Raw genomic sequence first — 23,130 nt, forward strand, 5'->3', positions numbered from 1 at the left:
CTCTCAAACACGCCCCCTCACGTGCAACCTAGCTCTAGGTATGCACGTGGAATTAATTGACAAACCCGATTCCACATTGGAAATTGGGTCACAAGTCCCACATTAGAGACTTGACCAATCACATAACAATCCAAGGCCCACATCGGACACTTGGCAATAATCCAATCAGAAACTTCCGATGGCCAATTTAATGAACCCAAACTAGGTCCGTGATTGGAGAGGAGATTGGTGAATCAATTAATGAATGAACCCATATCCAGGTCCATGATGACGAAGCAATTGGAGAGAGACCTGCTCTGATACCATGTTAAACAGCGACAAGTGTGGCCCGTGACCCACCATTGTACCGATACTGTCCCAACTTAACCACCTGTTAGGTGTTGGGTTTTAATCACAAAAGGTCTCGATTCAATTTGGTGAGATCCACCCACTTATAAGTTATATTTTATTTATCATTTTTCTAATGTTGGATCTTTCCTCTCCAACATGATCCAATTCGAAGTCATGACATATTAAGTATGATATTTGATACTCTGCATTCGAATGGCTAATTCATTTTAATTTAGTGAAGGAGTATACTAGAGTACTCTGATATGTATATATTCCAAAACAATGTTCTTATTTCAAGTTGGAGAAAATCATATCGTAAGTAACTGGATGTGTAACCCCTTGTGAATGCATCCTCTCATATACACCCGGTTATGACTAAGATGCTGAGTCATGGCCAAATGATACGTAGTTTCATCCATTTAGATTAGATGTTAAGACCTCTGTTTGTCTGAGTTCTGAAATCTTTTGGTTTTATAGAGGACGGTTTATGCGGACATGAGTCTAGAGATTTTAGTGCTATCAGCTTATAGCCTTCTAGTGTAGAGCTTCAATTCATCCGTCTTCAGAACCATGCTATCATACAAGTGGGGCTTCTATGTTTTGCGTTTCTAGTTTCCTCCTACTTGGAAATCATAATACTAATTTGGTTCCGATTACCAAGTAACTGAGGCATTGGAAATTACACATGGAATTGGAAATTAATACTAATACGGTAAGGAATGTGACATTGTATGCGCAGGTGACTTTTTATGTGGGGAATGATTAACGCTTAAGTGAACTCATTGCGGAACAAATAAAACTAATGTTTGAACAGATGAAACACTATTACGTCTTCTGATATACAAAAATTAGCAATCTTTGCCGGTATACTCGAGATTAAATTAATGCATTCACTCTTGGTCTCTTGTTAACAATGAACTTCAAATGATTCCTATCATTTGCAATATTCTACCTAATGTTAATTTGTCATCGTCTGCGACTCTGCGTGATGTCTAAATCATGGGTTGATAGGAAAGTGAGATATTTCCAACAGTTGCACATGGTTGGACTGTCAGGTCACTATTGATAATGGAGCAGCTGTAAAGAGTGCTGCAAAGAAAGCAATTATGGACCCATCTTAAGCTTTCCCCATGCCCTCTGGTTGCTTTTGTGTTGGCCAAGTCAATAAGGTCATTCATCATCATAACATAGGTAGAATGATAAAGCAACTGAATGAGAAGTTAACTTCGATTGCTGCTGAAAAAGCCATGTATGGCTTTCATCAATCCACAATAGGCGGCCATGATGATCAGTTTATTCAACGACCGAAGACTACATCTTTGGTCAATAAATCTATGATATTTGGCCGAGACGAAGAAAAAAAGAACTTGCTGAGCAAGTTGTTGAGAGAGAGTAACCAAGATGGGGGGAGGTTCCTTGTCATCCCTATTGTAGGGATGGGAGGGATGGGGAAAACAACTCTTGCCCAAGATGCCTATAACGATGAAAAGGTTGCAGCCCATTTTGATCAGAAAGTATGGGTTTGTGTCTCAGACCCTTTTGATGAGATCAAGATTGCTAAAGCGATCATTGAAAGTCTCGTAGGAACCCCAAACAGTTCAAATGAGTTGGAAATTTTATTGCAATGTATCAAGACTCATATCGAGAATAAGAAGTTACTTCTTGTTCTAGATGATGTGTGGACCGAAGACGAAACAAAGTGGGAAAATTTGAAACTACCAATAATAATGCAAGGTTGTGAAATAGGAAGTTCAATACTGGTGACCACGCGAAAACAAGAGGTTGCTAAAATTATGAGAGCAACCAACAACATGATCCATTTAGATGAGTTGAATTATAAGGATTGTTTGGCTTTGTTCAATTGCATTGCGTTTTTGGATACGGATGAAGATGAGGCTGGTGAATTGGGAGATATTGGTAAGAAAATTGTGAAACGGTGTAAAGGTTTGCCTCTTGCTGCACAGACTTTAGGTAGTCTAGTGCGGTATAAGAAAACAAGAAAGGAATGGGAGAATGTTCTGAATAGTGAGATATGGGAATTAGAAAAAGGAGAGCAACATGTTTTCCGACCACTGTTGCTTAGTTATTATGATTTGGTCCCTGCAGTCAAAATGTGTCTTCTATATTGTGCAATATTTCCCAAAGATTATGAGTTCGAAAAAGATAATTTGATTGATCTTTGGATGTCACAAAATTATCTTAATTCAAAGGAAAAAAATGAAAAGAGAAGAATAGGTCAAAATTATTTTGAGAGTCTAGCAATGCGGTCTTTCTTTCAAGATTTTAAAAAAGATAATATGGGAAATGTTTATGGATGCAAAATGCATGATATAGTGCATGACTTTGTGCAGTTTCTTACCCAAAAAGAATGCACTATTATAGAAGCAGTCAAGGGTTCTAATCAAAGAGTGGAGCTACCGGGTGATTATAAGGTTCGTCACTTAACTTTAACAAGTTTACCCGAAGGTCCACTTTCATTTCCTACTTCATTTGACTCAAGTTTACAAGAGTGGTGCAAAAATATGCGAACCCTCACACTCCTTGACTCAAGCATTACAACCATAAGCCCCGGTTCAATTATGCAAATGAAATGCCTCAGGACATTGAATTTGAGTCGTAACAAGCTCAATGAAGTTCCAAAAGAGATTGGTGAATTGATTCATTTGAGATATATGGATTTGTCTTGGAATAGAGTTTTGAAAGAATTACCGGATGCTGTGTGTGATTTATACAATCTACAAACTCTGGTCCTTGTTCAGTGCTGGAGTCTTGAGAAACTACCCAAGGCAATGGGAAAGTTGATTAACTTGAAGCATCTATATGTTCTGGGTTGTCCTCTGAGGTACTTACCGAAAGGGATTGGGAGTTTGAAAAGTCTGCAAGTACTTGACTGGTTTAAAGTATGTGAGGGTGTGGGTGATGATGAAGCATTGAAATTAGTAGATCTCGGAATCATGGACCAGCTTCAGGGGAGCCTTTCTATAGGAATTTTGGGGGAGAATAATTTTGGGGAATTTTTGGAGATTGAGAAAGCACAGTTGGGGAATAAGGAGCACCTCTCTTATTTCGGAGTATTGTTCAGAAATAGTGATATTTGGCAGAGAAAAGGTGATTCAGAAATAGTGAAAGCATTGCAACCACATCAAAATTTGGAATCTTTATTCATTTGGAATTCCCATGGCACCACCGAGTCTCTCTATTGGATCAAGTCTTTACGCAATTTGAGAAGACTTTATCTCCGGACTTGGCGATTTTGTGAAGCTTTGCCTCCTCTTGGAAAATTGCCATCGCTTGAAATTCTGGAGATATCGGGGATGAAGAAAGTGAAAAAGTTGGGAGTTGAATTTCTGGGAATAGAAGAAGAAGAAGAACAAGTCTCAGGAATTCTATTCCCCAAATTGAAACGTCTTTCGTTCAAATCGATGGAGAACTGGGAAGAGTGGGCCTTTGTTTCTGAAATCACAATAATGCCACGCCTTTCTGAGTTGCGAATTGAGTGGTGCCCAAAGCTAAAAGCACTGCCAGAGTTCCTCTACAAGATAACAGAACTGCGTACTTTGGAGATCAAGGGTTGTCCAATTCTGGAACGAGAATACGAAAAAGACGTGGGGAAGGAGTGGCACAACATTTCTCACATCCCAAACCTCACAATCCAATCTGGAAGGAACTGAACAGGTATCGATCACCAAATGCAAAATCTGAATGAATTTTTTATTCTGAAAAGTTATGTTGTGTTCTCACTTGAAGGGTGTTCTTTAGATACACTTGAGGACCGCATTGAAGCTTCTAGGACTAAGAATGTCATTGGAGTTGTCAAGCTGTTGAAGCTCTCTAGATAGGTATGCTAACTCAATATCATTCCTCTGCTTTCTCTCTCCCTTAGATCAAATCTTCAAGCTTTTTTTTTCTTTATATTCATGTCTCTTTTCTAACTCTTTTTTTTTCTTTATATTCATGTCTCTTCAAGCTAATTGATATCGAAACTGGTTGTTCTTCTCAGCAAAGGTCGTGGCTGAATTAACTTGTGAAGTTGGAGTTCATCCAATCTGACGTGCTTATGCAACATGTTGGGATATGGACTATTCTTCAGTCGCTTAAATGTTTCATAGGTATAAGTTGCATTATGTTATATTGTAATGTTTCAAGATAGAACAATATTTGCATGCTAAAATGTCTCATTAGAGTAGTAAAGGAAAGGAAACTCTGTATAACTTAGTGGAAGGGCACTTACAGTATTGGGTGAACTGCTTGCTAATTCACAATTTTTATATCTACCGGAGTTGGTTGTTAATTTGTTGAACTGCCTAAATATTAAAGTCCAGGTGGAGAAATGAATTTATTTAGATGAAAACATTCTATGCATGATGGAATATGTATCAGGGGGAAGTTCACCACAAAGGAAATTCCGTATGCATTTGACTGATTGAAGTGACCCTTAACTCTATTTTATCAGTATCTTAAGCAATCCAATGTACGTAATACTTAAGGCTCAAAATTATGCACTTTCTAGTTGTGAAACTAAATTGACTAGTTTTGATATCTAATTTCCATGGCATGGGTTTCCGTGTCGTAGGAGGAAGCTTTTTGTGAAATGGACCTTAATGCCGACTGGGATTTGGTAAATGGGAGTTGAAAGATTTTGTAATAATAAACATGGAGCCTGATAAATGGTGTAAACTCAGACTTGAAAGATTTATTGGATGATTCGCTGCCCAAATACAAATCTCCATGGAACTGAACAGGTATCAGCAAATGCAAATTCTGAATGAATCTTTACATTTAGTATGAATTATTTGACGATAATCTAGTTTATAGATTACTACTCTAATTTCGTATTTTTTTTGCTATAAATTTCCATTCAGGTATTCATATTGTTGGATTTCAACTACTTTGCAAGTTTACAGTTTGGTGTTTGAAGCTTGGTAAGTGTATTTTACTAAGGGAAGGAATTTGAAGTTGCTGAATCAATTCAAGGTAATGGTGGTTCCGAAGTTGGAGCTGCATGATTCTGTTGGAGTGGTGAGTTTTCTTTCCTTGTAATTGTTATCTCATGTATCTGATATTTTTCTGCTTATTTTAGATTTTTATGACCGTGTCCTTCTAAAAATTTTCTTCCTTGTATCCTTATAAAATTTACCTTCCTTGTATCATATATTCAACCGGACATGAAGTTGACTGAGTAACATTACATATTTTCATTCGAAAAAGAAGAAAAATAGCTACGATGCTTTCTGGTGAAATAAATCTGTCAATCAATCATATCCACCTTTTGTGGCATGTAATTAACATATCAATTGCATATATCGCATCTCACGAAATTCTATGCCTTTCAAATACAAACAAACAAACGATTTGATTAGAGAACTATTCTCCAATCCTGTAGGCTCAACATCTCCTTGAATTTTTTTTTTCTTTTTCAATTACATCCCTGTTAGGGTGGTGGGTTGTTTCCTTCGTTGTAATTGTTGTTTGATGTATCTGATATTGTTCTGTTTAAAATCATTGTCCCTTGTGTCATATATTCAACCAGAAATAAAGTTCTCGTGACAAAATATCACACTAATTAAGTTACACTAGAGAACATCATTGAAGGTTGTCAAGCTGATGAAGCTCTCTACATAGATATGTATGCTAGCTAGATACCTCATTTTGTTTCTTTAACTGCTACTGATTCATGATCTCCTCTGTTTTTCTCTCTCCATTAGATATAATCTTAGAGCTTGTGTTTTTTATATTCATGTCTATTTTCTACTATTTTTATCTCTTACTAGTTTCTACTAGCTAAAAGGATAAATACTTCCATTAGGTCCGATATTCATATTATTGGGTTAGCAATACTCTGCATCATGTGCAATAAGAATACCAATGTTTAGTCATTTGCCATCTTACTGCAATCCGATGTTTACCGACGTTGGTTGCTAATTTGTTGAACTGTCATAAGATTTCACTCCTGGTGGAGAAATGAATAAGATTTGACAAAAACATTCTATGCAGGAGGGACTATAACACTGTCGTACACCATACGGGAAATTTGGTATCCATTTGAATGATTGAAGTGCCCCTCACCTAAACTAGGTAACTTTTATCAGCATCTTAAGTTCCTATGTATACTTTAAAAATTTACAGGCTTCAATTTACACAGCGTCTAGTTGTCAAAGAATCTAATTTTACTAGGTTTGATGTCTAATTTCCATAGCATGGGTGTCCTGTCTTAGGCTGAAGCTTTTGTGGAATGGACACTGACTGGGATTTGACTAGTAATTGGGGTTTGGAAGCTTTTTCTGCAATCTGTCATTTAACAATAGGCAGCAGGGAGCTCGGTAATTGGTGTTTCTGCAAATGAACCGTTCAAATGCTGCCACCTCAATCGTTGAAGGCTACTTGAAGGTAAAATATATGGTCCAGATATAAAGGAATCTGTTGTGTTAAGCTACACCCGAACATAGACTGGCACTTTGATCGAACTACAATGCCTAGAATTGCAAACCGTTCAACCTCACCATCGTTGAAGGTAATACCATAATACCCTAGACAATCAATGTGTTGAGCACTTGAACTACACCTGCATATATTGCAAATATACCTATCTGAACTGCTGCTTTAAGTTCTTTGTTAATTGATTGCTGGGGACCTAGGGTGTTAATTGTTAGTAATCCTTATTCTGCTTTCTCTTTTCATCAGATCAAATTTTTAAAGCTTTTGTTATTTTAATGTCTATTTCTTATTGGTCATTTATATCGTTTTACTACTCATGAATACAAAGATATATAAATCCGGGGTATCATACTTGGGTTTCACATATATACTTTGTGCATCATAAGACTTTCAATTATGTTGTCTTTGTTCTGTTTTACTGAAATGTGCCGCTTACTGAACAGAGATATGAAATAATGGGGAAGGAACAAGAAATGATTGGCATGTGCGAAAAGGCTGAATGCCAAAGTGTTCAATATGGATGAAAGAATTATGGTCTTTGTTCATGTGTGATCAACTTTCTATTACTTCGATAGTTAAAAGCTATACAATCTTATAATAGCTATGAACATATTTTGAACTGTTGCACATGTTCAGAAGGCAGAGTGTTGATGATAAAGTTCAGAGATGAGGACATGTGACATATTATTATGCTGTGTCTCAACTTGTTGAATGAGAGCTGGACGTCAATGCAGCCTTTTATTTACTTAAACTAGTATATGATATGCATCTATCAAACATTTTGTACATTTATTTTAGCAGGAGTGATTCTTGTATTTTGTATTTGAGGCTCATTTCTGCTGTAATTGAGATACTGAGGTTGTAGGCTTTATGCAGAGTAAAAGGAGATTGCTTGTGGCTCATAGTGACATGTTGGAGTGGAATGATAAGCTTTTCAAGGGATTACTAATTTGTAAGTCCCTTATTCTTATATTCTGATTTCTGCTGGGAACGATTATGGATTCTTAAATGGTTGATTAATTCTTGGAACTCCAATCAAACCTAAGTCTTGATATATGAATTTGATAATGAAACGGATTTAACAATCTGTCTGGAAATTTATTTTGACAGCTTGAGAGTGTATTAAAGTCCTATATGTGTATTCTCCAAACGACATTATACTAATGTTCTTATTTCTAATTGAAGAAAAGTTGTAATAAGATATATAGACTCAGCCCTCAATGCAAGACCACCCCACAGGGACCCTGTTCTGACTAAAAGTTTCTGAAGACTCCTGTCTAGAGACTTAGAGAGTTCCATGCTAATTACATATAAGAATTTGAGTACTGAAATCTGTTGGTTTTATTTTATATAGGAAGCCTTGAACTTACAGTACAAGTGTACAACCAAGGTTACAGTAAAACAATGCTATTCATGATTCCCTTGAATTATTGTAGTGGCAGATGGGGTTCCTATCTTTTGGGTTGGAAATTACCATATATTAATTGAAGAGGAATTTCTTGGAAGTAAAAACTTGTGTGCTTCCTGAGTCAATGCATGTGGAAAATGTCACCTATATTTTTCTTTAGGGTTGAAAAAGTCCTATATATTACAATGTGAAACTAGTCCTGACCTCCTTCTAGACTCTGGTGGTGGTAGTGGTTGTATCTCTCACTTTATGCAGTGTCTCTGCATAGAATCCAATGCTCTAATTCCATTAGTAGTCTTTTTTTTTTTTTTTTTTTTTTTCAAGGTTAAGTTAATTAATTAGTAAATTACCTGCTCTTTGGTTGTTAGAACATGGGCTTTAGCTCAGCAGTTTCAACAGCCAATCCTCACCTTGTGATTCAATTCTCCAATGCAGAAATTAGGTATATAGCAGTGTAGGCAGCTAAACCTTTATCCTAGTCTCTCTCATCCATAGTTTTCCAAGGTAAATACATACATACATATATATATATATATATATATATATATATATTTCTAGTTTCATGGAACTCCATTGTGTTAAGCCACATGCCTATATACTCTGACCTTGATCAAACTCACTAAATCAGTGGCTTAAAGATTCCATATATGTTTTAGCTACAGATTGATGTTTTAAAGTTTAGTTTCCAAAGCTTGATAGTCATGTATACTACGATAAAATTTAAAGACAGAAAATCAAGTGAAGGTAAAAGGTGGTTCAGTAATTGGAGCTGAAAGATTATGCATGTATAGTGACTTGTTTCATCCCTTGTACAGTAATTCATGTCTCGTGTGTCTCAAATTCTTTTAGCAACAACTTTCTTTTGCTTATGTTACTTTTTCCATCATTTTGATCCCATAATGACTTCTTTTGTTTCATAGTTCCACCAAATATAAAGTTTCATTAGTAACTTAACATATTATATAGCCTTATGCGAGAAGAAAAAGAAAATTTTGACCATAAACTGTTACAGCTAATTGATATTGAAACTGTTTGTTGTTCTCAGCAAAGGTCGTGACTGGAATAACTAGTGAAGTAGGAGTTCATCCAATCTGATGTGCTTATGCAATGTGTCAGTGGTATGGAGGTATGGACTATTCTTCTGGCTTAAATGTTTCAAAAGCATACAGCAACGTTATATTATATAGTAATGTTTGAAGTCAGAACAATTGCACACTAAAATCTCACATTATTTTACTAAAGGAAAGGAAAAGCTGTACATATAACCTAGTTGAAGGGCACTCATTGGGTGAACTGCTTGCTAATTCACAAAATTTATATCTCATGATTTCAATTTATTAGCCTCTTGGATACAAGAGTTGGTTGTTAATTTGTTGAACTGCCTAAATATTTAACTCCAGGTGGAGAAATGAATCTGACTTTGATGAACACATTCTATGCAGGATAGACTATGTATCATGCGGAGTTTCACCATGAAGGAAATTTGGTACGCATTTGACCGATTGAAGTGGCCCTTAACTCAATATGTTTTCATCATCTTAAGCAATCCAATGTACGTAATACTTAAAAGGCTTGAAATTATGTAGTTTCTAGTTGTGAAATTAAATTGACTAGGGTTGACATCTAATTTCTAGGGCAAGAGTTTTCGTGTCTTAGGCGAAAGTTTTTTGTGAAATGGAAGTTTATGTTGACTGGTTTTTGATTGGTAAATGGGATTTGGAAGATCTTGTATAATCTGAATCTAAACAATAAACATGGAGCCCGATAAACATGGAGCCTGAATCTTGTATAATCTGAGAGATTTATTGGACATCCTCTAGTAGCAAACCCTGCCACCTCACCATCGTCAAAGGTAGTGGTCTAGATCCATTGTGTTAAGCTGCACCTGCATATAGCCTGGCCTTGATTGAGAACTATGGCTCTAACGTTGCAAAGTCACACACACACACACACACACACACACACACACACACACAATATTCTTGTTACAGGTTTTTGTTAAAAGTTCAGTGTCCAAAACTTGATAGGTGTTTTACTAGGATATGGGGTTTGAAGATGCAAAATCAGTTGAAGTTAAACGGTGGTTCAGTAGCTGGAGCTACAGGATTCTGTTGAGTGGTGAGTAGTTTTTGTTCCTTGTAATTGGATACTCTAAGATTATGAAGAATGAAATTCACAATCCCTAATTTGCAATCCACACTCCTTTCCTTTTTTCGTTTAAATTCTTACAAAAAGACAAAATTTAAGGTACTAAAAAATGAAACATGGAGTGTGGATTGTAAAATTTATTTTGCTTCTTTGTATCAATATCATAAGGAACTTTAAGTTCTTTAATTTGAAACTGGTACTGATTTCTAGGGACCTTTGGTGTTAACTGTTATTGATTATTTGATTGTTAATGTCCCCTGCTTTCCCTCTTCATAAGATCAGATATTAAAGCTTTTGTATGTTATACTGAATCACTGATGTCTATTTCTTACTGATCGAAATCAGTGGCCATAAGATTGCAAATATAGCATTGCATATATTTTTACTTAAAGATTCATGTTTAAAGTGTTGTTTCTAAAGCTTGGTAAGTGTATTTATACTAGGATAAGGGATTTGAGGATGCAAAATCAATTGAAAGTAAAAGGTGGTTCCATAATTGGAGTTGCAGGATTATGTTATTATGGTAAATTGTTTCTTCCTTGTAATTCATGTCTGGTGTGTGTCTCCTGTTCTTTTATTAACAGCTTTGTTTTCTCATTTTTACTTTTTCAATCAAGTTCCCATAAAAAAATCTCTTGTTTCATATTTTCCACCGGATTTACTCCTTGTGCAGTGAAAAAGAAATTTCACCACAAATTGTTACAGTTAGTTGATATAGAAACTGTTTGTTGTTCTCAGCAAAGGTGGCTACTGAATGAACTTCTGAAGTCCGTGTTCATGCAAGCTGATTTTCTGATGCAGCATGTCGATGGTATGGACCTATGGACTATTGCTTTTCTTATAAATGATTCAAAAAGTATATAAATGTTGAATTAAGTTATGTTTCAAGATAGAAGAATTGTATCGATACATTAAAATGTTGTATGTTATGAAGAAGATTTGGTGAACTGCTCGCTAATATACAATGCTTACTGTATCTTATACCCCACTTCATCTGCTCGCTAAGATAATGTCTAAAACACAAAAAAAACCAGAATGAACGACCACTGAAGAAACCCCCTGAAACGTTACAGCTACCTCTTTGAACACCTTTGTCCCATCACTTGAAGCATTTGGCATCCAACAAAGCCTCCCCCTCAAAAGGCTCGTGATCTTCAATCATCTGGTTCACGCACTCCTTTTGATCCTCATCAGTTATATCAACCTTACACCAATCATACAGTTCCATGTCATAACATTCATCAATTATGAACTGGGGAACCTCTTGCCCACGGAACAGCCACAAGCCCTTCACCTTGAAAGGAGGATCAGACACAATCACCAACATCTTCCCAAACGCATATTTACGAGCCAAATCCATCCGCTGCAGAAAACCGCCCACCTTGTTCAAAGTCACAAATGAAACTGTATTTTCATCGTTGTACTTGTAATTGCAAAACCAAAGGGAGTAACCCTCTGGATCATACATGTCCCAGAAGCCTGTAAGATGAAGTGAATGTTAATATAACAAGAGAGAAATCATGAAAATCCTGATTGAATGCTAAGGCAGTTAGAAACCCAGGTTCCAGATAATTGCCATTCAGGCGCAGAATTTTACAACATTTAACAATGTGGCATGCTCAATTCTTAGTTTCGTACAGGCATCAAGTTCAAAAGCTGTCACGCGGACTCAGACCAGTATTATTGTATTAACAGATACAAATATGATGCATTGCTTGCCTATGAGAAAATGAGGAAACAAAGCAGCATGCATGGTAAGAGGATGCATGTCAGAGAGTCCTTCAAAATTGTACTTTCACCCAGATATTTTGGCAAATGCATTAAAGTTCCATTGAAACCCGAGTATAACTTACAGCCACAAAGTACTTTCACTATTGCGACAAAACATTTATTACAAATTCTGAATTGGCACTAACCAAAAGTTAGTATGTTTAGGAGGAAATGTTACGAGTAATTCCCAAACATTGAGCTATTCTAAACTTTCATACCTCATGTTTGTAAACTATTACTTTGATACTTGACATCACTGTCTGGTTAGCATTAATACCTGCCGTTCATAAAGGCGTTAAAGTATAATCACATGCATGAGCTGCCATGTGCCATTTGTTCAAGGGTATTACGGGAAGGACGAGGTTCCTCTTCTCCAAAGCTTCCCTTCTTTCTCAATCTCAGAATATCATGGTTTCTCCTCATCTATGGGTTGATTGAGCATTTGAGCCGCTGATCCAAAACCCACCCCCCATTTTTATTACCAGAGTCTTCATGAGCAAGCATTTGCAAGTTTGCAAGTTTGCAACTCAGTCATTCAAAAACCCATTCCAATATAATTTTCACCCCTGATTGGCTAAAAATTCGAAACCGAAACATAAAGTTCAATTGGAACAATCTCAGCTTCGATTTGGTATCTAAATAAAAAATAAACTGCCTCATTCAAAACGAAGATCAACCTAGATGCACTAACTCCATCAAAGCCATAATCCCATAATACCTCCAAGATAAATCAACAACATAAAACAACAAAAGACCAAATCCAGCTTTGGCGGATCAATTAATGCACATAAAAGATTGCATCAAAACCCAATGTTGAAAAACAAAATAGAAGGAACAATACTTAGGCTCCTGCTCCTATACAAGATATCTTGTATGAGGGAAAGATGGCCTGGTGTGGAAAAGATCTCATCTTTCTGAGGCGATAAATGCTGGAAGGGACAAAAGCTTATACAGGTAGTGGAATCCGATTGCAGGTAGCATGCTTTTGTTCTTTTTATTTATTTATTTATTTTTTAGGGAAATGATGGAAAATGTCATTTTAGAGAGTGAAATGATAATAAGGTCATATAGTTTTCCACTTGATAGAAAGGTCCATCGTGAATTGTTATTAATATTAGTTTAGTCCTTATGAATAATGAGGTCATGTTACAAAAGGTCAGTTTTTAATTTTTATCATTCCGATTCTGCCCCTACAGTAATAAACCTTTATAACCTTCCATTTCAAAATCTGCGAGCTCAAATTTTCTCTCTCCTTTGATCAGAAACCTTCCGATTCGATTTGTTCGGAGATCTCTTTCCGAGATTTTTTCTTCTCCTTCCTCTCCGTCGGAAGCTTCCGATTTAGTTGTGTGCCTCTGCGACGATCTGAAATCTCTGTTTTGAGTGGTTTTGGAGCTTCCGCGACTCTTCTCTTTTTCTGGATCTTTGTCTTCGTCGGTGTTCGTCTTGATCACGTTATTGTGTTCTTCTTCTTCATCGACTCAGTGCTTAGTTACGGTCTCTGTATTTCTTTCTCTCTCTGGTTTTCTCTGATTTGATCTGTAAGCCTTCTCTCTGTGAATTTGTTCGTTTTGGATTTTGCAGTGTTTTTTTGTTGTTTGTGTTAAATTGTTGAATTGTTCGTTTTGGATTACTGTGTTCTTCTTCTTCGTCGACTCAATTCTATGTTGAATTGTTGATGATGTTTTGTGGTATTGCGGTACTATATTTGTTCTATACTGTGTTTTTTTTATCAGTGACATGGCCAGTTACATTTTAAATACTGCTGTTTTGTTCAGGCTTTAACAGTTACTTTGGCAGTGACTTATTTGTGTTGATTCTGTTGATTTTCTTAGTAGTGACATGGATAGTGATTTTGTTTTATTCTTGTGCAGTTGTTATGGATACTAGCTATGTTGTGAAGTTTATTTATTCTGGTGAAGCAGCGACAGTTCCATTGTTGCATAATTGGTCGTTTGTTGACCTAGCAATTCAATACGCTCTCGTTTTCCGGATTTGATTCAAGGAAATTTCATGTTGAGGTACATTATTCCTCCGGATTCTAGTTCTTGTTTTCTAGAGAGTGAAGTTGATATGAGAATGATTTTTAGGAATTTGGTTCGTTACAATTCTGATTTCGTTGAAGTGTTTGTGACTGATTTGCCTTCTATTAGTGAAAGCGTGGTGAGTAATACAGTGTGTGAGGATTCTAGTACCATGCTTGAGGAGAATGATTATTTGGGGTGTTATAGGGCAGAGGCACCGAAGAGTTATATGACGAAAGGTTGGGAGAGTTATATTCATTCTGAAGGCCAAAAGTTTGAGGGTGGGGTTGTTGAGTTTAGAGATAAGCTGCGTAAGTATGCCGTAGAAATTGGTTTTTCATATGAGTTTGTTAGAAATGACAAGGTTCGTGTTATTGCTCAGTGTTCTAAGAAACATTCTCAGGGCTGCAATTGGCTTGTGAAGGCTTATTTATGCAGGGTTAATGGTTTCTTTATGATTAAAAGGTTGGTTAATGTTCACACTTGTCATGGTGTGATTCGTTTGCAGAAGAGTAAGATGATAGGATCCAAGGTTGTCAAGTCTATTGTGCTTGATAAGATTCGTGCGAATCCAAACAAAAAGCCAATTGATATAGCTGATGAGATCAAGAGTGATTATGGTTTGGATGTTCCTTATCGTACAGTTTGGTATGGTACGGAGTTGGCAAAAACAGCCCTGCATGGTGATGAAGCTGAGTCTTATTCTCAGCTACTTTGGTTCAGTGAGTCTGTTATGAAGTCAAACCCCGACTCTAGGATAGTGGTTGAGTTTCATCGAGAAACACAAAGGTTTCAGCGTATGTTTGTGACCTATGGTGCATGGATGAAGGGTTTCCAATTTTGTAGACCTATTCTTTTCATTGATGCTACATTCATTACCAACAAGTACAAGGGGCAGATTATTGCTGCATCTGCAAAGGATGCCAATCAAGGTTGAATCTCCTTCATTATTTCTAGTTTTTTATTTTTCTTGCTATTGACATTGTCAGTTACATGTTCATTGACAGTTACATGCCCAATGACTTAAATGTTCTGTGATTTGAATGACATGTCTCTGGCCATGTCACTGTCAAGTAATATGCAGTTATGTCAGTGACATTAACAGTTACATGACAGTGACATCATTTTGTTTTTGTGTTCAGCCTTGTATCCAGTTGCTTATGCTATTGTCGATTCTGAAAATGAGAGTAATTGGAGATTTTTTCTTGAGGTTTTGGCTGAAGAGTTTGCAAAACACCCTATGAGGAGGGTGACGTTCATTTCTGATCGTCATGTTGGGCTTGTTAGTGCTTTCCCTAGTGTGTTTCCCAATAATCCACATGGGTTTTGTTTTAGACATCTGATGGCTAACCTTTCTGACAAATTTCCAGCTGGTTCTTACCTTAAGGATCGGATTCCTTATTTGTTTATGTGTTGTGCTTATTCTCGCACACCGGAGATGTATGAGTTTAATATGGAAATCTTGAGGAGTGAAGGTGGCGACATAGTTGGTCAATTTCTGGAGGATCTTCCGAAGGAGAACTTGTGTATGGCGTACTTTAACGGCGAAAGATTTGGTGAAATGACAAATAACTTGGCTGAGTCTTTCAATAATTGGGTGTTGCCTTTGAAGAGTCTTCCTATTCTTGATATTAATGATGGGATTAGAGTGAAGTCCATGGCTTCAATTGCTGCTCGGAAGCAGGATGCTCAAGAATGGTTCTCTGAGTTGTGCCCGGTGATTGAAAAGAAGCTGAAGGAGAATTTGGAAGTCGGAAGGCATTGGAGAGTGAGCAGGTCTGATACCTATGTGTATGAAGTTCATTGCCAGAAGTACAATAGCATGGTAAATTTGGAAACTCACTTTTGTTCGTGTGGAGAATGGCAGCTGTATGGCTTCCCATGTTCCCATGCCCTTGTAGTGATCCAACAACATGGTTCTTCCCCGTATTTGTATGTCAATGAGCTGTACAAGGTGGAGAAATATCGAGAAACGTATTCTTTCCCAATTAATCCTCTTCCCTCTATTTCGAAGCAAGTGCATGATTTTGGTAGAGATGCGGTGATATTGCAGCCTCCTTTGACTAGAAGACCACAGGGAAGGCCTAGAAAGAAGAGGTTCAGAAAAAGGAGCGAGCAAACCAGGGTGATCAAGTATGGTAGGTGCGGAAAATGTGATGGTCACAACAGGAAGAGTTGTACAGCTCCGATATAGGTTCTATTCTGCTTACATGCCTTTAACAGTGACATGGGAAGTGACATAGCAAGTGACTCCAATACAGTTTGAAGTTTTGTTTTGATTTTTCATTTTTTTCAATAAATGATAAGAATTGCTTACTCATTGCAAATTTTTTTTGACTATGAGACAGTGTATTTGCTTTCTTCTTTTATAAATTCTTCAGTATTCTGTGTCCTACAGTTTTTTAATAGTTACATGTACAGTGACATAACCATTTTCTTTAGATTTAGATTGACTTGTCCATTGACATTAGTTTTTAGTTATCTTGGCAGTTTCTTGTTCAATGACTTGTAGTTGGATCACTGCTTATAGATTTGGTTATTGGCAGCGGAACGCTGCTGTTGCGGTGCAGCGGCACGCTGCAAAATAAAAAAATTAGCTGTAATTTTTTTTTTTTTTTGCGGTGCAGCGGCACGCTGAAAATATTAATGACAATTAAAAAATGAAGTATCTACACCAACTTTGGTTTGTTAATTGGTAGCTACATGATTAGTTACATGTTCAGTTACATACATTGTCAGTGAAGTGTAAGTAACATAGTTTGTGATGTTGGTTATTTAACAATCACATTGCCAATGACTTGGCCAGTGACTTCACTTGCCCAATTCATTGGCCAGTGACTTCCTCATTTACACGGACAGTGACTTGGCTTGCGACTTTACTTGGCCAGTTACTTTGTCAGTTACATGGACAGTGACTTGGCCAGTTACTTTGTGAGTTAAATGGACAGTGACTTGGCCAGTGACTTAGCCATATACATGGACAGTGACTTGGTCAGTGACTTCACATGGCCAGTGACTTCGCCATATGCATGGACAGTGACTTGGCCAGTGACTTCGCCATATACATGGACAGTGACTTGGCCAGTGACTTAGCCATATACATTCCGCATTTACATGGATAGTTACTTGGCCAGTTACTTTGACACTGGCCAAGTCAGTGACTTGTCCTATGAATTCAGAATATGCATTAATCTTGAATAAAAAGATCCATACAATTCATAGTCTGAACTAAACAACAAATTTCTGAATTTCTGAAGTAAACAAACAAATATCTAAAATTCTTAATTTGCTGAGTTCCAGCTCTGCTTATGTTCAGCAAATTTTTTGAATATTTGAGCTTTGAATTTCATCATCTGAGCTTTGGTGACTTTGTTTGGCATCTTCTCCTCTTTTGCCATTTTGTCGATGTAATACATTACAAAAGCTCCGCAATCTAATCTGTTGTCAATTAAAAAGTTTCATGTTAATGATTTTGACCAACTTAGTAACAGTAAAGTTATCATTTAAAATTTTTGAATATAGACTTACGATCCTTCGTCTTGTTGGGGGCAGATTCTGGCATGGTTCAAGGGGATCCTTCCACCGTCATAATTTTCCTTTATCCACCTTATTGTTCTTATCTCATCATCGCTCAAAATACTTTCAACAATCTTTAATTTTGTGTGAGTGCTTTGACTCTTGTCAAATTTCATTCGGCAGCCTTGCTGCAGCATATCGTCTGCTTGATCTTTTACTGCTCTCATCCACAGCTCGACCATTTCAACCTGTATTTTTTAACAGATTAATGAGTCATAGTTACATGGTCAGATACATGGTCAGTAAGAAGTTTCTTACCAATTTTTTTATGCTTTTAAAGCACTGCCCTGTTCCTGCTCTTCTTGGTTTCATTGAATCAAAATGCAGCCATTGCGGTATTTCCTTGTCAAAGACCAATAGTGTGTGGTGAAATTCTTCATTATGGGTAATTGGGAAGAAAAGCATGCTGCATTTTCCCATGTTTTGGAACAGTGGCTCACACAAGTATTGATGGAGGTTTCTCACAGTTAAATGTATTGTCGAAAACTATTTAAAAAAAGGAAGAAAGAAATACATAGAACGAGTTATAAATAAACAAAGAATGAGAGATAAGCATTCAATTTTAATAGAAATTTCTCGTCATACTTACCCAACACATGGTATGCATAAAAGCAGATCTTCCCAAATTTTGTGAACTTTCGTTTTGAATTTCATCCTTCAATATTTCCCCATAGCAATCAATCCAGTTGTTTGCTATTGATTGATTGGTTATGAACATTTTGACATCTGCCCTTGTGATTTCGCTTCCAGGCTCTTTTCCCTCCCAGAATAATACGCTGCATAACATAGAACGGTGTTAGTCCAGTGACTTAGCCAGTTACTTTTCACTTGCCAATAATCTGGACAGTGACTTAGCCAGCTACATGGAAATTGAAAATGATCTAGACAGTGACTTGACCAGTGACTAGGCCAGCTACATCTCAATTGCCATGATCTGGACAGTGACTTGGCCAGTGACTAGGCCATTTACATGTCAATTGAAACTGATCTGGACAGTTACTTGACCAGTGACTTGGCCAGCTACATGGCAATTGAAAATCATCTGGACAGTGACTTGACCAGTTACTAGGCAATTGAAAATGATCTGGACAGTGACTATGCCAGCTACATTGCAATTGAAGACACTAGGTGGTGTGCTGTAACAAGAAATTTTACCTTTGTTATGCCTTGTTCCAGTACTTCTCTAATTTGCTTTTATTTGGCATGTCAAGTAGGTTGTACAGTTGTAGCTTTTGCCAATCTATGACTTCAATTTTGCTTTTTTCTGTTTCTTCGTCGTCATCCACTTGAATCGTCAAATCATGTATGACTTCCTGCTCTGGCTGCTGTTCAGCTGTCTGTCCTTTTTTCTTTTTCAGTGCTTTGATTCTGGTCATTTTCATCCTCTGCCTTTGCTCTTTCACTTCGTCCCACCAGGAAATATGATGTTTTTTTTTTACTGTCTCGTTTCTCTTCGTTCTAACCACATAACAATAGAGGCCAATAGATTCTGAGTCCTGCCCTGATATGTCATCTAATATTGGCTTGGTGAACTCAGCTCTTGTCATCTGTTCCGTATGAGGACAGTAATTGATTGGCTCAACGTCAAAAACAGGCTGAACTTCTGGTGATACAATGATCTGATACTTGTGTGGCTCTCCTTCCATATCTTCCAAATTGACTTTTCTTGGAGGTGGAGTTTGTAAAGCGCCAGGAGGTGGAAACACAAACAATGCATTAACCCAAGCAGTATTCGGTGTGCAAGCATCTTCCGTCATTCTCAATTTAACATCAGGGGAGGTTGGTGAATGAACTTGTGCAGCTACTTGGGCAAGGAATTCAAGTGGTGACTGATGTCCTCTGTCGGTAGAGTGAGGTTCCGCAGATCCGCTTGCCGTGGAGTCGCTAGGTTGTGATTGAGTTCCCTAAATTCCACTTTCAGATTTTGTGTTTTTGGAGTGCTTGCTGTCAGTTTGCTTGTCCTGAGGGGCCTTTGATTTTGGTGGAGGGAAACTAGGTGGTGGGGGAGGTGGAGTTGAGTCGTTGTCATCACCTGGACGTGCTATTGGCGACTCATACTTCTCAGTTAGTGCCATTACTATGCCCTCCAATTGCTTCACTCTTTTAATCAGTGAGGCTTTCTCAATTTGCAACACCTAATTTTCCAATAACATATCCTCCTTCTCTTCGTTTATTCTGCCAATTTCCTTTTCTTTCTCCTCAACTTCTTTTTTCAAAGCACTTAGCTCTTCTTCCTTTCCCTCGAGCTTTGTTTGTAATTCATTCTTCTCTTCATTGCTCTTTTCTATCTCTGTCTCCATCTTCTCATTGTTAGTGTTGTCACCTTTTGTTTCTCTTGTTTCCAACTCTTTCTCCAATTTCCTTATTTTTTCTTCCAAGACTTTTTTCTCTATTTCCACCTCTCTCAGCTCTTCTTCCTTTTTCTGAAGATTTGTCTCTAATTCTTTCTTCTGTTTATCATTTGATGCAGTCTCCTTCACCATATTTCCACTGGTTGTAGTTTCAACATTTTCTTCTTGTCCATCATTCTTTTTTTCTTTACTTTCTGTGTCTGTATTAGACTCAGAATCTTCTTCCTCTGCATCTTCTTTAACTTTATCAAAGATTTTCTGAAACAAAATTACAAAAGTTGGCAGTGACATAAGCAGTGACAGAAATAAAACAACAACACAATCAGACATGTAAAGTTACATGCACTGTGACATGAAAATATAACTATAACATGAGCAGTGACATAGTCAATGACTTGCTCAGTGACCTGAGCAATTGGAACCCTACAACATTAACAACACCAGTGACCTAGTTTATCTACATCAAATTAACATACCTTCAACTTCCCCATGGTGTTGAAATCCCCCTTTTTTTCTATCAGGGTCTTTAATTGCCACTTTCTTATTCCATGTTTTTCAGTTTCTCTTCCAGAGATTGGCGGCACTACTCCCGTCTTGTGGCAAAACCAGTACTGTTTGGAAAATAAAAAATAAAAATAGAAAACTAGTTAGTTATTTTTCAAACAGCTGCTTAGCAATATGAATATCACAAACATAAGCAATGACATATGCAAATACACAAACAGTGACATTGTCAGTGACATAAACTTGACAGTAACATTAACAGTGACCTGGCAAGTTACCTGTCCAGTGACTTGACCAATGACATGACACTGATCTAGTTTTTGTACTTACAACAGCATACGTAGTTAATTATGGGACAGCAAAATGATGCATAAACAAATTTTGAACAAGGTACGGGAATTTACCATCACCAATATCACGCAACCTGCCATGTTTTGGGATTCTTTTCCTTTTCGTTTAATTGATTTTTTAAGGAAGTCGCCAACTTCCTTTGCCCAGCTATATTTTCCCAAACTTTCCACCTCTTCACAGACTCTTATATAGTCCCAAGATATTGTTCCTCCAGAGTTTGGGAACAGGAGTTTGATGAAAAGGTTCAAAAGTATTAATATGGCAACATTTCTGTCCCGTTTCGTTTTTTCTTCACCTGTTTCTGGAGTTTCTGCCAATGCATTCTTCAAAGCTTCCTCTGCAGCTGCCTTGTTGATCCTCTTCTTTTTGTCAAAGTATTTAGTCACAAAGTCAGATTTGTATGCCCCTTCTTTGGTCTTTGGTACTGATAACCGGGATCCCGACACTCCTAAAATCATAGATATATCACTTGTTGACATTCTGAATTTCCTGTTTCCAAACACAAAAAGGTCTGTGTCGCTGTCGTATGCTTGTAGCAGAAGTGTGATTAAATAATCTAATTTCTTTACATCCTTTTCTTTAATTGAACCTCCATGGAATGCATCTATCAGCGTTGCAAAGGGAGTTTTATGCAGCAGCTCTAAAGTCCCTTCAGTTAGGTTATTTTTGTTTTCTTCAATTGTTTTCAGAAAAGCAATCATTGTGCAGCGATATTGCACATAACCCTCTTTTACATATCTTTTCCTTTTCCCTGGGACTTTTTCCTCTACATCATCCTTTGTATCTTCTTCCTCGTCAGTTTCTTCCTTCTTCTTTGTACTCTCTTTTTTTGCCTTCCTTTTATCCATTTTCTTCTTCTTCTTGGCAGGAACTTCTTCTCCATCAGATTCTTCTTCTTCATCTTCAGTTTCTTCCCTGTTTCTTCTTCTCTTCTTCTTATCCTTCTTCGTCTTCTTACCCCGGACTTGTTCTTCATTAGATTCTTCTTCAACTTTAGTTGTTTCTTCTTCATCTTCACTTGATTCTTCTTCATCTTCAGTTTTCTGCTTTCGCCTTTTTCTCTCATTTACTTTATTCCGTTTTATCTGTTTTAACTTTTCCGCAATTGTTTCTTCTGAACTTTGTTCTTCAGATTGTTCTTCTCTGGATTCCTCACTTTGTTTTCTTTTTAGTTCGGCCATTCCTCGAACTTTTAAAAAAAAATCCTGTAAACAGTTAAGAAAATTAGAATTCAATAGTTATTTTGATAGCTACATAACCAGTGACATATTTATGCACATGTTTATGATAATGATTCAATAGTTATTTTGATAGTTACATAACCAGTGACATATTTATGCACATGTTTAAAGTAGTGACATAAACAGTGACATGATCAATGACATGACTAGTTACATTATCATAGCCAGTGACCAGTGCAGCGACATGGGCAGTGACAAAGACATTGAACTTTGACAAAATGCTGAAATTTTATGGCATCATCCCACATGTAATTCAAACAAAACTAACGTGGAAATTCATTTTCTCATCAAATCCCACATGTAATTGAAACAGAAATCATCATTTTCTCATCAGATTCCACATGTAAGTCAAACAAATCTCAACATTTTCTCATCAGATTCCACATGTAAGTCAAACAAATCTCGCATTCAATTTCATTTTCTCATGAGACTCCACATTTAATTGAAATATCTTTTCTAATTCAAACAAAACGCATGCTATTCAAATCGAAATTATATGAAAGAAGTAGGAGGAAGTTACCGGCGGCTGTCTGACGAGCACAGATTTTCAAATATTTTCGGTAAATTTGTAGAACCGTAGAATTTGGGGCTTAGTCGGTGAACCACTCTTGCTTACCCACGGTTGACGGTGGCGGAAATCAGTCGTTGTCCGTCGTTTTAGCCGGAGAGAAAATCTTTGAGCAGTTTCTCTGAATTTTGAAATTGTGAAAAGATATTGTAAAATGAATCAAGAGATATAGTCGCCCACGGGAGGATAACTGCCAGTGGCAGTTTTCTGGAAGTTGAAGGGTTGGGTAGGTAATTTGAAACATAGACAGTGACATAAACAGTGACTTCAATTTTTGCAGTTTCTTGTTCTATTTATTGGCTCCTGACATTATTTTTTAAGTTACTTGGCCAGTGACTTGGCCAGTGACTTGGGCAGTTACTTTATAATGCATGTAAGGATATGAATTTTTTTACAGTTTGTTTTGTGCAGCGGAACGCTGCAG

The 23,130-nt window shown here is 37.0% G+C and overlaps 2 protein-coding genes across 32 annotated transcripts; both read left to right on the plus strand.

Moving 5' to 3' along the window:
• Positions 1–1,459: 1,459 nt before the first annotated feature.
• On the plus strand, positions 1,460–4,001 carry LOC112179435 (putative disease resistance protein RGA3). The gene has a single exon (XM_040511505.1). The coding sequence runs from the start codon at positions 1,461–1,463 to the stop codon at positions 3,999–4,001; it is 2,541 nt and encodes an 846-aa protein (XP_040367439.1). The 5' UTR covers position 1,460.
• On the plus strand, positions 2,649–16,584 carry LOC112179436. Of its 31 annotated transcripts, none has more exons than XM_040511271.1 (16): positions 2,649–4,005; positions 4,090–4,169; positions 4,331–4,439; positions 4,711–4,801; positions 4,904–5,072; positions 5,193–5,349; positions 6,325–6,405; positions 6,546–6,841; positions 7,642–7,717; positions 9,219–9,299; positions 9,616–9,659; positions 10,201–10,291; positions 10,765–10,844; positions 11,060–11,132; positions 13,966–15,047; positions 15,258–16,584. In XM_040511271.1, the coding sequence occupies exons 15-16, from the start codon at positions 14,105–14,107 to the stop codon at positions 16,307–16,309; spliced, it is 1,995 nt and encodes a 664-aa protein (XP_040367205.1). In that variant the 5' UTR covers positions 2,649–4,005; positions 4,090–4,169; positions 4,331–4,439; positions 4,711–4,801; positions 4,904–5,072; positions 5,193–5,349; positions 6,325–6,405; positions 6,546–6,841; positions 7,642–7,717; positions 9,219–9,299; positions 9,616–9,659; positions 10,201–10,291; positions 10,765–10,844; positions 11,060–11,132; positions 13,966–14,104; the 3' UTR covers positions 16,310–16,584. The 31 variants fall into 31 exon arrangements, with proteins under 31 accessions (XP_040367205.1, XP_040367208.1, XP_040367204.1 ...); XM_040511274.1 differs by lacking the exon at positions 4,711–4,801 and adding an exon at positions 8,609–8,677 and having other exon boundaries at positions 7,631–7,717; XM_040511270.1 differs by lacking the exon at positions 4,711–4,801 and adding an exon at positions 8,609–8,677 and having other exon boundaries at positions 9,616–9,725.
• The last annotated feature ends 6,546 nt before the right edge of the window (positions 16,585–23,130 follow it).

This window comes from Rosa chinensis, chromosome 7, assembly GCF_002994745.2.
Source record: "Rosa chinensis cultivar Old Blush chromosome 7, RchiOBHm-V2, whole genome shotgun sequence".
Taxonomy (NCBI): domain Eukaryota; kingdom Viridiplantae; phylum Streptophyta; class Magnoliopsida; order Rosales; family Rosaceae; genus Rosa; species Rosa chinensis.